This window comes from Sebastes fasciatus, chromosome 4 (genome assembly GCF_043250625.1).
Source record: "Sebastes fasciatus isolate fSebFas1 chromosome 4, fSebFas1.pri, whole genome shotgun sequence".
Classification (NCBI taxonomy): domain Eukaryota; kingdom Metazoa; phylum Chordata; class Actinopteri; order Perciformes; family Sebastidae; genus Sebastes; species Sebastes fasciatus.
In genome coordinates, this window is record NC_133798.1 from 7,806,476 (window position 1) to 7,821,449 (window position 14,974).

General features: G+C 43.4%; 1 protein-coding gene across 2 annotated transcripts in view; it reads left to right on the forward strand.

Moving 5' to 3' along the window:
* Positions 1-14,974, forward strand: part of LOC141765651 (neural-cadherin-like) — a 111,218-nt gene that overhangs the window by 29,902 nt on the left and 66,342 nt on the right. For both annotated transcript variants that reach the window (XM_074631771.1, XM_074631770.1), the window contains one exon: positions 13,159-13,356. In XM_074631771.1, the coding sequence (XP_074487872.1) occupies positions 13,230-13,356 (127 nt within the window). In that variant the 5' untranslated portion in view covers positions 13,159-13,229. The remainder of the gene's footprint in view (positions 1-13,158; positions 13,357-14,974) is intronic.

The following is a 14,974-nucleotide window of genomic DNA, read 5'->3' on the forward strand; positions in this document are numbered from 1 at the left end:
CGTTCTCATTTTACAGCTAAACAGTACACTACTAGATGTTTCTGAACACATTTGATGCGAGAAATAGGCATTACAGTAACAGAATATTGATTCATATTTGATCAGCGCTGCTTAGTTTGACCGTTGATCGGAGTTTGCGAGTGATTGACAGCTGCTCAGAGAGGCAAGGCTCCAGCTCGGCTCTGATTGGTTGTTTTCCTCCGATCTGTGAAATCTTGCAGATGCCACCGGAGGAGACAGAGACACATGATATTTTTATTACCTGTCTCATGCACTACTGTCATGATCTAGTGATCATTTCATAAAAATAACAATTTCTGATCATCTTTGCTCCAATTCTACCCACTGCTGCTTTAGTATGTATTACTGTGTGTAAAGAATTAAATGGAAAACGTCTCACAGATATGAAAGAGGGTTGCAGAATTTCCAAACACTGTATAAGTAATTTTGAATATTTCAACACAGTAAATATTGTGAAGATATTTGAGCATGCAAAGTCAAATACATAGGCCATGCAAATAAATCATAAGCCACAGTTGTTTAAAATGGACTTTGAAATATTTCAGCTAAATTATATTTTCTTTCCCTGAAGGCTATATACAACGCCAGTATATCTCCATTGAACACTTGCTCCTCTCTAAATCCTCCTCATTTATGCAAGTGAATAGAAGTGAATAGGGCACATTTTTCTCTGCGTAAAGCAATAAAACAAAATGGATTGAATTACTTTTGTAATTCTTTTGGCTGAACTGTACAAGAAAAAAATGATACCACCAGAGAGAGGGAGAGAGACTATAGCCGTCTGTGTCTGATGGGTGAGACCATCCATCCATCTATCTGTACATCCAACCATTTTCTGAACCACTTATCTTGTTCAGGGTCGTGCAGGGATTGAGCTAACCCCAGCATGCATCTGTGATTTGAGAGACACTGAACATCTTAATAATAATAATAATAATAATAGCTTGGATTTATATAGCGCCTTTCATGAAACCCAAGGACGCTTAACAAAGACATAAATAAACACAACAACTGTAACAGAAGCTAGAGGCCATAGGCCTTGGTGAAGAGGTGGGTTTTGAGGAGTCTTTTGAAGGTGTCCAGAGATGGTGCGTTGCGGAGCTCTATGGGGAGAGAGTTCCAAAGTGTGGGGGCTGTCACACTGAAGGCTCTGTCCCCAAAAGTTCTCATTCTTGTGTGAGGGATGGAGAGCTGACCCGTGCCTGAGGATCTAAGGTTCCGGGGCTGTGTGTAAGGGTGGAGGAGGTCAGATAAATACTGAGGAGCCAGGGCATTGAGGGATTTGTAGGTGAGGAGGAGGATTTTGTAGGTGATGCGGGACTTGACCGGGAGCGAGTGGAGGTGGATGAGGGTGGGGGTGATGTGCTGCCAGGGCTTGGTGCGGGTGAGAACCCTGGCAGCCGAGTTTTGCACATACTGGAGCCTGTCCAGGGCTTTGCTGGGAACCCCGGACAGAACTCCATTGCAATAGTCCAAACGGGAGGTGACGAAAGCGTGGATGAGGGTTTCTGCCACAGAGTCAGAGAGTGATTGCCGGAGACGTGAGATGTTTTTGAGGTGGAAGAAGGCGGATTTGGTGATGGACCTGATATGAGATTGGAATGATAGTGTTGGGTCCAGGATGACACCCAGGTTGCGGACTTCCGAGGATGGGGAGAAGGAACAGCCGTCAACGTCCAGGTGGAGATCTCCAACCTTCCGGAGCAGGGCCTTGGGAGCCACAACCATGAGCTCGGTTTTGTTGCTGTTGAGTTTTAGGAAGTTAGATGACATCCAGATTTTTATTGCATGTAGGCAGTTTACAAGTGACTGTGGGGGTAGCTGGGTGGATGGTTTGGTGCTGAGATATAGTTGTGTGTCGTCAGCATATGAATGAAAGCTGAGACCGTGGTGGCGGATGATCTGACCAAGGGGGAGCATGTAGATGGTGAAGAGGAGGGGTCCCAGCACAGAGCCTTGAGGTACGCCATGGTTGACTGGGGCCGGGGTGGAACTGGAGTCTTCAGTGAAAGAACTTTCAGAGAGTCTATGGCTTAGATGTACTACCAGAGTACTGCTGTGTGAATCTTTTGTGTTTTCTACTTGGCTCGCATAGCCAGCTGTAGGTTATGCTTTCCATTGGATTGGTGAGTCACGCATTTACAGTATTATCTCCGCCAAGGCCAAGGGCCTTGGGAAGGAGGTTATGTTTTCATTGGCGTTGGTCTGTTTGTTTGTCTGTTAGCAGGATTACTCCAAAAGTTTGCGATGGATTTGAATGAAATGTTTTGGAGGAGTGGGGTGTGGCACAATGAACAATCCATTTTGGTGGCGATCCGGATCCAGACCCGGATTCACAAATTTTTTTATGGAGTCCGATCAGCCATAACATTAAGACCACAGGGTATAAAATATGCGCAGTGTAACTGATGACGCATTGATGACGCATGACCCCGTCTCCTTCTTTCTTCCCTCTGAGAGCAGAGAGATACGTGTGTCGATGTGTGGCGAGACTCCGACGTGCGGCGGCAGCTGCTGTCCGTCCGCAGTGAGAAAGAAAAAAGCGGTAGATGACAGGATGAGAGATAACATAGTGTAACGTTATAAAGACATAACAAGGCTGCTGAATGAGAGAGGCATCCGCCGATACGTTACACGGAAACACACCGTGTTAATAATAAGCCGACCACCTCACGGTAACGCCAGCTGGGAGCTGTGATCTGTTTTTAAAGTCACGCACCTCGGTGGAGGTCTGTGCCATTCTAGTCTATACATGCATTTATCCATTTTATTTATCTATTTAAAGCTGCAGTGGATAGAAATGGAGCAAGTTTGGTTTAAAAAAAAGTAAGTTATTTTTATAAAATGGTCACTATATCCTGACAGTAGTGTATGAGACAGGTAATCTAAAAGAAATCTTGTTCCTCTGTGTTCTCCAGTGCTCCTAATGGCATCTGCAAGATTTCACAGACCGGAGGAAAACAACCAATCAGAGCCGAGCCGGAGCCTGCCGTCTATGAGCAGCTGTCAATCACTCGCGAACTCCAACCAAACGGTCAAACTAGGCAGCGCTGATCAAATATGAATCAATATTCTGTTACTGTAATGCCTATTTCTCTCCTCAAATGTTTTCAGAAACATCTTGTAGTGTACTGTACAGCCATGTTGAGATCTCTTGAGGAAATACCAAGCACCGCTCGCATATAAACTGTATGTATATCTCTCTCTCTCTCTCTATATATATATATATCTCTATATATATATATCTCTATATATATATATTTTTTTTAAGACAGAATGATAGGCGCATAGACTAGTTGATTTTTTATAATTTACTGACTATTCGAAAAATCATGACCCATCCCTACCTGTGATTGGTTAAAGTCTCAAAGACATGTTGAGATTAGTTTTTTAGTAGATTAAAGGGTATTAGTTAACTGATGCTGATGCTACGTCCATATTTTTTTACATGCTGTGTTACATATATGACTTATTTTTTATTTCCATTACCAATAAAAGCATGTGCCACAATCCTGTTGCAGATGTAGTTGCTAAAAGACACATACTGGCTGCTTTATCGTACACTATTATGTGGGCTTTCTGCAGAGATGCAGATTCGGAGTAAGAAAAAAAATTGTGCAGAACTTGAAGACGTCTACCATTTCTAATTGGCTGTTTACATGGTTAGTGTGTCAGCCTTTCTGAGCCGCAGAGTCCAGCGTGTGTGGCGTCGGGATCCCTGAGTTAATAGATTTCTGTCCCCGGTGCTTTTAGCGTGTTGATCTCCTGCTGACGGCTTCACACTCTGCTTTAAGCGCAGAGATGGGGGTGGGTGGGGGGTGGGAGGCTTAGAATAGAGCCTCCTTAACACTGCAAACATTTGGTTAATGTACCTTATTACTCCCCCATTGAGCTGATTTTCACTTTCCATTCACTCGCTACTCGGAAAAGCACCACTGAAATTCCATGTCTCGCACGGGCCATTGATATTTATGCTTGCAGACGCAATTTGTTTAATTCCACACAGAAATATTTGGATCTTAATTTCCTCCCTCGTTGGACGTAGGAGGAACAAGGGGTTCATAAGAAGACCCTCTGATATTTATTACACTGTATGTTCTATATCTTAATTTCCTCCTCTTGTGGACTGTGCACTGCTGCTGTATGTTTCCTTTCCAAACATGGATGCTCCCAGCATCTTTTGTTGTGCTGCGCCGCTTGTTGTGCTTCCCTTGTGCTCTCGTCTCTGTAATGTTATTTTACGTTCTCCGCTAAGCATCACACAATACTCCATCCTCCACGCCGCCTGCCTCTTCCTCCTCTCTGTCTCTTTCCCTCCCTCTGTAGATATTTGTGTTTCTGTATCTGTGCCTCTCTCCTTCACTCTGTTTCCTCTCATCCCCCTTCCCACACACACACTCAGTGTCTTTGTACTGTGGGCAGTGTACATGTGCACAGAAGCACTTGAGACAACTTTGTTTTTTTTTTTCATACCGGCAAGCCACTTAGCAGCTTTATATAGCAACTACCCAAGGAGAGGATTAACAGCAGGAGACATCAACAGGCAGGCTTGCAGTGATATAGAGCACACACTCACATGCAACTCGCACGCACACACCTGCAAACACTCCACTGAGCCTTGGCCAAACACACAGCGCACCCCTGCCGTCCACCTTTTTTTGCGTTATATTGTTATGTTAGTCATCCAGCAGATGCTCTTATCCTTACGGGACCGTGGCGTACAGTGTAGAGCGGCTTTTCATCACATTGAGCGAGCAGAAAGCATATTTGACTTTGAAAAATCCAGTAGAGCCCGTGAGCCTTCTGCCGCGCCCGGTTATTTGATCACATCTTTTGTCTCGGTCAGCTGGGGCAGGTTGTGTTGGTTTGGTGCTCATGGGGCATCGCTCACAGCCGCTGCACACTTAACTCACCAGATCAGAGAGAAATCACACACGTTTCCTGCCTTCGGAACATGTAGCGTGCTCGCTTGCCTGTGCGCACAAGCAGTCTCTCACCTCACAAACACACACACACACACACACACACACACACACACACACACACACACACACACACACACACACACACACACACACAGACACACTAGTACATTCTTCATTATCATTCCAGAGCTGATAGGCTCTAATTATCTGCCTTGGCTCTGATTAGTCTCTCTGTAACAAGCTAATTAGATGGAGCCTTGTAAAATCATCACCACCATTACCACAGAGACATGGTTGGGAAAGACACCAACAAGCAAGAGGCACGTGATGTGTCTTGCACTGCTCCCCGCTAAGATTTGATAGTCAACTAAATGTTAAGTGCCGGAGCTCTGATTTCTTTTTGATTAAGTGCCTTTTAAAGCTCTCTACTCTACTGCAAACGAATCTTTATCCTTTCTCATTATTCATCACGAAAGGATTGTTCTGTCTTACAGGGCAGGATGATCTGGCTTAAATTGCATAAACTGCCGCTGTCGACATTTCAGAAGATAGCATCTGAACATTGATTAGTTTCTCTGCCCCCACGTAACAGTGGCTATTTATCCAGAAACGAACTATCGTCAGATCCCAGTCAGAACTTTCCTCTGCGCAGAGCAACTTTAAAGCCTGAGCAGAAAGCTAGATTAATTCTCTCCTCTAGCTCCTTCCTCCCTCCGTTATTATCCCTCTAACAATCCTTTTAGGAGCTGTCACACACTTTATAGCTATTGTGTTTCAGCTGTGAACACTCCAGAGCTGGTCTGTAGTGCAACACATTGTATTTTCCATCAAAAATGCATCTTAACTGTAAGCCAGTTAAAAGAGAAATGGGAAATTGTGATCTCAGCATCTGTTTTCTGCTTTCCAACTCATTTGAGCGAACACTACTGTAGGTGCTGTAAAAGATTTATTACAGCAATTCGTTCACTTTGAAGATTTTATACCATTTGCCGTATGAATGTACCACTCATTACCAATGTAGAGTTTTCTATTATCGGCTATAATCGACTTTGAAGAGACATTAAGCTACCTAATATTAGGGAAACCAGCAAAGTAGAAACGGTTTTGTACAGCGACAGCACATCTGTTATGTCGGCCCTCAGCTAGCGAAAGGATGCACGGCAAACTCCTGCTGCTTTTGTCTTGGATTAAAAAGTACAGATATAGCCGGTGGTCACACACAGGAGAGCTTTTACATAATGGGATTTGAAATCCATAGTTACTTTTAGCCCTCAAGTAACTCACCTCTGTGCGTGAGTGTGCACTGGTCTGTGTTCGTGAGAGAGAGAAAGACAGGAAGACGGAAAGAGACATGCTAATGTCAGCTTCATCAAGAGTGCAAGCATGTGTCTGGGTGTTACGGGATGACGTGCCTGTGTGTCAAATCTTTTTGATTGTGTGTACATATCTGTGTGTGTGTGTTTGTCCTGGCAGGGTGTTCTTCTTCTCAGGGGTAAGGCAGATGGCCTCTGTGGAACGCAGCCTACTGAACTGGTTGGCAGCTCTTCTGACATTCCTTCATGCCACGTTGACACAAGAACACAGCCAATATTTGCAGATATAGCGTCTTAGCTCACAATTCGGTGACTTGCTCTACTTTGCGGGGAATAGAGTCTACACAAAACGTGGCCTAGATCGGGCCTGTGACACTGTCAGGAGCTTTTTTGTGCGCCCCGTCTCCAGATTGTGTCATTGTATTTAATGCGGATAACGATCCCCTAGTATCAGTTCCTGCGAAAGGCACGCTACACTGCTGTCATAGAGACTGCAACGCAGCTGTACACCGCTTCTCCTTGGGCGCTGCCGTGCACTCTCGCTGTCTGCCCAGACTCAGGGTGAGCGAGTTGGTAATTGGATTCCTGGAATCTCCTTATTCACTCCAGTTAGGCGGTGTGCAGGCGACAAAATGCCTGCAGCCACGAGGCATCATCCCCAGGCCCCTGTGGGAAGATCAAGGTAGCTTTACACAGACTTGGTAGATGAGACTGTGGCTGAAGCTCTCTCCCATGGGAACCTGGATGTCTGGATGCCTGGATGGGAGCCCTGATGGAGAATGGAGGGGTGACGTCACGTCCACCAACCTCCACCACGGGCTCAAACAGCACTCCTGACATCCACTTACAACAATCTCCCAGACCCCGAAGCTATGGTGAAGCAAAAGGAAGTGGAAAGATAGGGGGTAAATTGCCATGGTAAAGATAGTGTGGTAATGTACTCTGACCAAAACTCTGAGCTGAATCGAGACTGTATTGGTATCAGCTCCACATTGCAGATTGAACTAACTGAGATTTTAAAAAATACCAAGAAAACTCTGAGGCATTCTCTTGTAAAGGTCCAATGTGTAGGATTTATGGGGATCTATTATCAGAAATAAAATATAATATTGATAACTATGTTTTCATTAGTGTGAAATCATCTGAAACTAAGAATTGTTTTTTTTTGTTAGCTTAGAATGAGTCCTTCATATCTGCATAGGGAGCGGGTGCTCCACGGAGTCTGCCATGTTGCACCGCCATGTCTCTTGATCGTGTCTAGAAGGAAACCCGCAATTGCGAAATCTCGCAAGATTCATGGAGCCACGAGAAACATTGTATTTGAAGTATGGCTGGTCACCAAGTTGTTGTCATGGCAGTACAACCATCAGAATAGACTATTCTGCAGTGATTGAAAGCTACTATGAGGAACTTTGATTTTATGTTGATTTTGGCGGTCAATGTGAACTATACAGCCTGAGCCTCCGGCAGCGCGGTGTTGGTGTTGCCCAGCGGGGACCGACGGAGCAGCGAGGCGAAGCTCTGCTCATGGCCGGAGGAGGAACCGCTGCCATACTTACCAACCTTGAGACCTTAACAAAAGGGAGGATTCCAAAACCATTCTGGAGACTTTAAAAGAGTGAAAATAACAAAATAATAAGTACACTGCAACAGCATTCATATGTTAAACTTTTGATTTTACCTTCAACACCCAAGGAAGAAAACTGAATAATTATTTCCTCTGGTGTGAACTTGCCGTGTGAATCTCTGGCATAAACTAATATTCATCAGATTTTATAAATTTTTTATCTCCTGCTTGAGTATTTCTTTCTCTTATAGTACTCTTTATTTCTCTCTCCTTCCTTCACTCACTGAAGGTCCATTCAAACACAACGCAACAACGGCACCACTGCGCTCTGAAACACGTTATTTCCAATGACTTGCGTCGTGCAACGACGGCTTTTCACTGCGTCGAGCAAAGCCCAACTTTGGGTGCTGCACGCTGTGGCGAGTGCAGCTTAAACATGAGCTCAAACTGCGCTGTGTCGCGAGCATAGACTGCTCTCCTCCGCTGGGAAACGACAGTTGGTGTAGCTCTATTGTCGTCCGGGTGGAAAGAGTAGGGATTATACATGCTGTTCAGCTCCAGAAACAGGAAAAAAAGTGTGAAAAATTGCCATAAATCGGGAGAAATACGTGAGAATTGTGACCCCAGGAGGAAACCGGGAGAGGGCAATGAAAAACGTGAGTCTACTGGGAAAATCGGAAGAGTTGGTAAGTATGACCGCTGCTGCTGGGCATCGAGTTCTCCACCTACCGCCGGAGCCGAGACTGCAGGTCGTAGGCGGCAGCGAAGCCCTTGATTAAATTGAGACTGTGCAATAACCAGTTAAAAGTTAACATCCATAGCCGAGTAGCCCACAACAGCATGATTTGACTTGACACTTTAGGACTTGCTTGTGAATGTCTACAGCAGTGGGTTTCTGCTGTTTATGCTATCGCTTATGTTTGTCTCTAGGCGTACTTTAAAGTAATTCAGACACAGACATAATTGCGATACAGCAACAGTATTTAATAAGTCATTTGATAATAGATTTACCCCTGCCTTAATACAAGCGTGACAAGTTTTGTACAAAATGAGAACATAATTAATCCTTGCAATGAGATAATAAAACAAGAACACAAAAATTATCTGACAGCTTTAGTTATTTTGCAGTTTACAATTTTTCATCCCCATCCTTACTAGTGAAAACCATGTATCTCCAGATGTGTTGATGTTGAATGTTTTTGATAAACTGAAGGATTCTTAAGCTAAATAAACTCTTTAAAAAGCCTCGCCTGGAAAATGCATCGCCGCAAAGCTGAAAACGGCTGTTTTTGACAGAGCTCATGAAAAGTTGTGGTTCCATTATGTTGTACAGCATACACATTAAATTAAGAATTACAGTAGTAATCCAAAAAATATCATATATAATAGTAAAACACAGACAGGGAACATTTTACTGCTCAATGAGTGCTTTTACTTTTCATTAGTTCTTTTACTTCAGTAAAGGAATTTAATTACTTCCAGTGGTTCACTGTACGGGGCAATACGGTGGTACTTCTGTTTAATCCAGATTCATATTTCTGATTAATAGCAGATGGGGTGGGGGTGGGTGAAATAATACATAATTAATGAGGAAAAGCAGTGAAACAATGGCTTGCAAGATTTCTTAAAAACAATCACTGCAGGCCCTGGATTGTACCTTGTGTGTGTGTGTGTGTGTGTGTGTGTGTGTGTGTGTGTGTGTGTGTGTAATGTCAGAAGCCTGTCAGTCCAACGACTGATCAGACTGACATTGGTACCAACTAACTACGGTTGACTAACTAACCAGCGTTAGTTAGTCAACCGTAACTTAAGCTGACAGCTCAAACCATTGAGAACCATTTTTTTCAAACAATGTTTCGCTTTTTAGAACAACAAATTGAATATTGGTATTTTCTTGGTCTGCCATTGTTGCAGTCATCGTGCGGAATCAAGTGCGCGTGTGCAAGACTTAAGCAATTTGCGGGTTACCTTCTATACACCACCCATGTTTCTACAGTAGCCCAGAACGGACAAACCAAACATTGGCTCTAGAGAGGGACTTTCGCGTTTTCACATTACCTGAAGGCCACCGTAGCTCTCCGACATGCTTGTAAAGGCAGGGGTGAGCAGAGGGGTATTCAGGTGGTTGCAAACTGCAACCTCACTGCTAGATGCCACTTAATCCTACAAACTGCTCCTTTAAACCAGTGGTTTTCAAAGTGGGGTTCAGGGATCCCCAGCGGTACTTGGGGGGGCTCCAGGGGGTCCCCAGCAAAAAGGGAAATAATTTATTTTCACAATAATTCCATCTATAAGCAACAAAATGACAGAATGTATAACTATTTTGGTCTTGGGTTTCATATACTTCCTATAGTAAAATATCTAAAAGCAAAAGTCCTGTCAGATGGGGAACCCTGGGACAAAATCTTATCAAATGGGGGTCCGTGGTCTAGTTTGTGTCAGTTTAGGGGTCCTTGACGTGAAAAAGTTTGGGAACCACTGCTTTAAACAATTAAAATGCCTTTTTTGTCATAACATAGTCATGTTGTGGTCCAGACCCACCAAAATGACATCAAAGAACTAGCGGAAACGAAGGCCGACTGTTGTGTCGTCTCACGCCGCCTTTGTCTTTGCCGACAAGTTGCACTTGAACACACCGCAAAGACTACAGCCAACAGCCAAATAACTCCACACAAGCAGGTAGTGGTGGTCTCTGTTCTTCATTCAAAAAAGGAAACCAGAAAAACTATGACTATGGATATACAAGCCGTTGTTATGATACATACATGAAACAAAGCAGCGTTTGCTGACCATTTTCACACAACTTCCTCTCACCACTTAGCTTCATTCCAGACAGCCATTTCGGGAAAATATCTGTGTATTGGAATGATCAGATGAGATGAAAATGAAAAATGAGTAGAGCCTTCTGTGTGCCCTCTTGACTCTAGTCGTTTGCTCACTTCTATTTCTCTTCTTGTGCACTGGTTCGCTTAAGCTGAACAGCCTATCAGAGTGATTTCTCTCACCCCCACAGATTCAACATGCTCAAACAGCCGAAAAGCCTGAGTCTGGTGCCAACGGTGCCGGACACATCACTAAAACTAGGGCCACAGCGTGTGTCAGGGCATTTAGAATGAAAAACAAGGTCCAATGTGTTTCGGCATCAAGCCTTCGTCAGGGAGTCATAACGACTGTGCCATGACAATAAAAGCATTGTTTAAAGCTAAGGTAGGTTATGTATTTTAGGAACCTTTTTGTTCTATTTGTTGAAATTACCTGTGGGATAGCGGGCGTTCACAACTGATTTTACTGTCTTTCAGAGGCTGTAGTAGGTTCAGTTTTAGATTTAGAGTGAAGACACATATATCATATGATACCAGGAAACCTAAGGAATCCATTGGTAGTAACCATGCCATGCTAGCTTGTGGGAAAGAAACTAGATAACGCTCCAAAGTTGGGCAAAATTTTAGCGAGGAAAAACTGGCATAGCCATTTTCAAAGGGGTCCCTTGACCTCTGACCTCAAGATATGTGGATGGAAATGGGTTTTATGGGTACCCATGAGTCTCCCCTTTGCAGACATGTCCACTTTATGATAATCACATGCAGTTTGGGGCAAAAATCATGCATTTATTTTCATGCAATATATATGTGTTATTTTCGCCTATTCTAAAATGATGTATTTGCATGTTTCTGCATACTGGGGTCTATAAACAGTCTTAATCACTGTAAAGATGAGACCATTGTGGATCCAATGAGCCCAACTGTATTCATGTGTGATGACGTTAGTCCCCATAGGAGACATTTCATTGTAGTGAGACAATTTTTTTTAACTTGACCTCACTGTACAAAATGACTGTGGAGATCTCTAGTATAATCACAGCCTCATGAAACTTTACAGCCACAAACTACAGACCTAGAGCATTCACTGGATGGATGGCTTTTCTAGCTAGATTGAAAATAAGGGGGTTCCTGAGCAGTTTACAGAACAGAAGTGCTCGCCAGCTAATCACTGACAAATGCAATTCTTGCAGAAATCTCCAAATGTCAAAAGCTTTTGATACAAAATCACAGCATGGCTTTGGTTCCTCAAGGTCTTGGTGTCTTAATGTGGTATTTTAGAGGGATTATTGATCATTTTTTATCAATTCTCGAGTGGTAAAAAATGGTTAAATTTAGCACCAAATCTGTGTAACAAATGGTATCAACCCAAAAACTGCTGCAACAACTTATGAGACATAATAGAGCATGGGAATGGAAATCATATACTTTGATCACAATGTTTTAAACCCTTATACACTTTTGCAATTCATTTTAAATAATTGATTAATTCATTCATGTTTATTTCTGATTTATGACTAGAACAACTTGACACACAGTGCTCAGCTGCATCTCAATTTAATCTTCAGGTTCCCAGCTTTCAGATGATGTACACCACTTCTATGTGACATCTACTGTTGACCTGCTATCTCCCCCTAAAGACCCCCTGTACCCCCCTAAAAAAGACTAAAATGGGTCTATTGTGGGTCTCAGAGGGTTAAATTACGACAGCAATCAATAAATAGAATGCTCTGACAAAAAAAAGAAAAAAAATCTGTTATCTGTGGCTGTTGCAGGACTGTAATAAACCTGACCAATCATTTCATTCGGGCCTAATGTAATGATTGGACAGGCTACCTAACTACCTGCCTGCCTGCCTCACTCTGCCCGTGTACTCATTGCACCGGAGTCTCCCACCACCTGCTAGCTTTACAGCTGTGAGTACTAACAATAACCATGTTCTTTGTATATGTTCATATTGATAATTATGGGGGAGTGGCTTTGGAGGGAGGCCTGAAGGGATGGACGGCGTTGCAGACTTGGTGACTTTCTCGCTAGATTTAGTGACTTTTGGAGTTACTGCTGCTGGCTAGTTTCATTGGAAAAGAGTTGGCAACTCTGGGCTGTTTTTTTTTTCGGTTGGATGCTTTCAAAATCTAGCTTACTCTTGTTGTTTTCTCCAATGTTGCCGACCCCAGCTTTAAAAAAGAGTGCCTTGGAGTTTTCTTGGTCTTTTTTGTCTACATGTGTCCTTATCCAAAGAGCACCTCAAACAAACTCTATTTGAGTCCAGGAAGCCCTCCTACACCAGCATTTTTTTAATGACTGAGATTTATTCTAATCCTGCAGTGTTATTTTTTTGCCATCTACTGGAGAGGATTTATATCTCCCATACCTGTACCCTCAGTTGACTCGCTGCTTGTCGGTGCTTCGGATTCCCCTGGCTGCTTGTCTCCCCTCTACACACACAGTTACATGACAGCTGTCACTTTCAGTAACCACAGCTTCGTCACTATCTCTGCACTCTCCCCTAGGCCCAGACTGGTACCTGAACAAGGTGAAGCTGAAGATCACTGATGTCAACGACAACGTCCCTGAGTGGAATATGAAGCCGTACCCTTACCTGGCTGTAGTGTCCCCTGAGGCCCCCGTGGGAACGTTTGTCTACCGGCTCCAGGCTCACGATGGGGATGAGGGCAAAAGCGGAGAGGTGGAATACTTTTTGTCAGATGGTAAGCTTTCTCCTGTCCATACACACACACACACACACACACACACACACACACACACACACGAGATGTGTAGGAGGGAAGTGGTATTAAAACAGGCTGTGTTGTTGTTAGAATAGGTTGGCAGGCTATGGAGCCGTGGAAATAAATACAACCACCAGCACAACAGACAGCCACAGGCGTTCACACATTCATTCATGCATTCATACACTCTTTAGGTGTCCATTAGTTTCTCTGTCTCTCTGTCACTTTGTCTCTCTCTGCCTCTGTGTCTCCGTCCCTCTCTCTCTTTCCTACACACACATACGCACACAGCCAGAGGCCTTCACACATTTGTTTATGCACTTATCATGCACTCTTGTCTATCTGTCTGCTTCTCTCTGTTTCATACACACACACACAGAATCACGCGGGCATGCACTCACACACACAAACACACACAGTGGGCTGCTGGAAGTCTGCCAGAGTGGTAGACCCCCTGGTGGTTGAGGGGATAGAGGTTTGTTGGCATGTCAGAGATGGGGGGATGTGCTAATCTTGCCAGTGGGGCTTTACAAAACACCACTGACTTCCCTTTGACTCACATTATTCCATCGCTCAGCTCTCCTTATGTGCGTTCAATCCTAATTACCGTAAAGGTACCCATGATCTATATGACAATGCAAAAAACTTGCAAGCAATGAGGTTTACCTCTCAAAGCTCGAGCTAACTGAATTGTTTCTCTACAAAGTACTGCAGACCCAATTTCAAATGTATTTATTTAACCCTCTTATGCTGCGCTTAAGACCTCGAGAGGATGAGAGTAGCTGGCCTTTTGATGAGCGAGGTCAGTCCGTCTGATCCCATCTTTTTGTATTTAACAGTAGTGGGAAAAGTTGATCTTTTATTTAAAGGTGCCCTGTGGAGTTTTCTTGTATACAAACAACAGATATGTTTACATTCAGTGTTACTCACCAAAACAAACCCCATTCCTCATAAAACATTTGCAAAGGCCATTTTTAATATTTTAAATCATACATTGTTGACCTCCATGTTTGCTCGCTAGCAGTCTTGTTATACATTGCCTTAGGCGTATGGACGCATTTGTTGGCGCGTTACTGCCACCAACTGTCAATCTGCAGAATAGTGTGAAACCACCGGCAGAATGTGAATCGGGGCATGATGCAAATAAAATGGGGACCCACTAATTAAAACGTTGCTCCATAGCAATACTAATGTTCAGAAACTCCGCTGGGTTATAAGTAAAGGTTCTGCAGTCCTGCAAGTACAGAAGTATTATCATCAAAATGTACAAAGTGTCAAAAGTAAAAGCATCCACCGTGCAGCATAATAAACTACTTTATAAAATGGAAATACTCAGTGGGAAAGGACCAGTGGGTTTGGGGCTGAGGGCCACAGACAGGGTAGGAAAGTCAGAAAGTATTGATAAATGGACGAACACATTGCTAGTTTGGGTCTTTTCACGGGATTTGTCAAAAATAAGAAAAATATAGTATATCACCAGTCTCGTCCTTTAGAGGTACCCTGTTGGGCTCATTTTCAGGTGCATTCTTGTATTTTGGGTTTCTACTAGAACATGTTTACATGCTTTAATGTTCAAAAAACGCTTTATTTTTTCTCA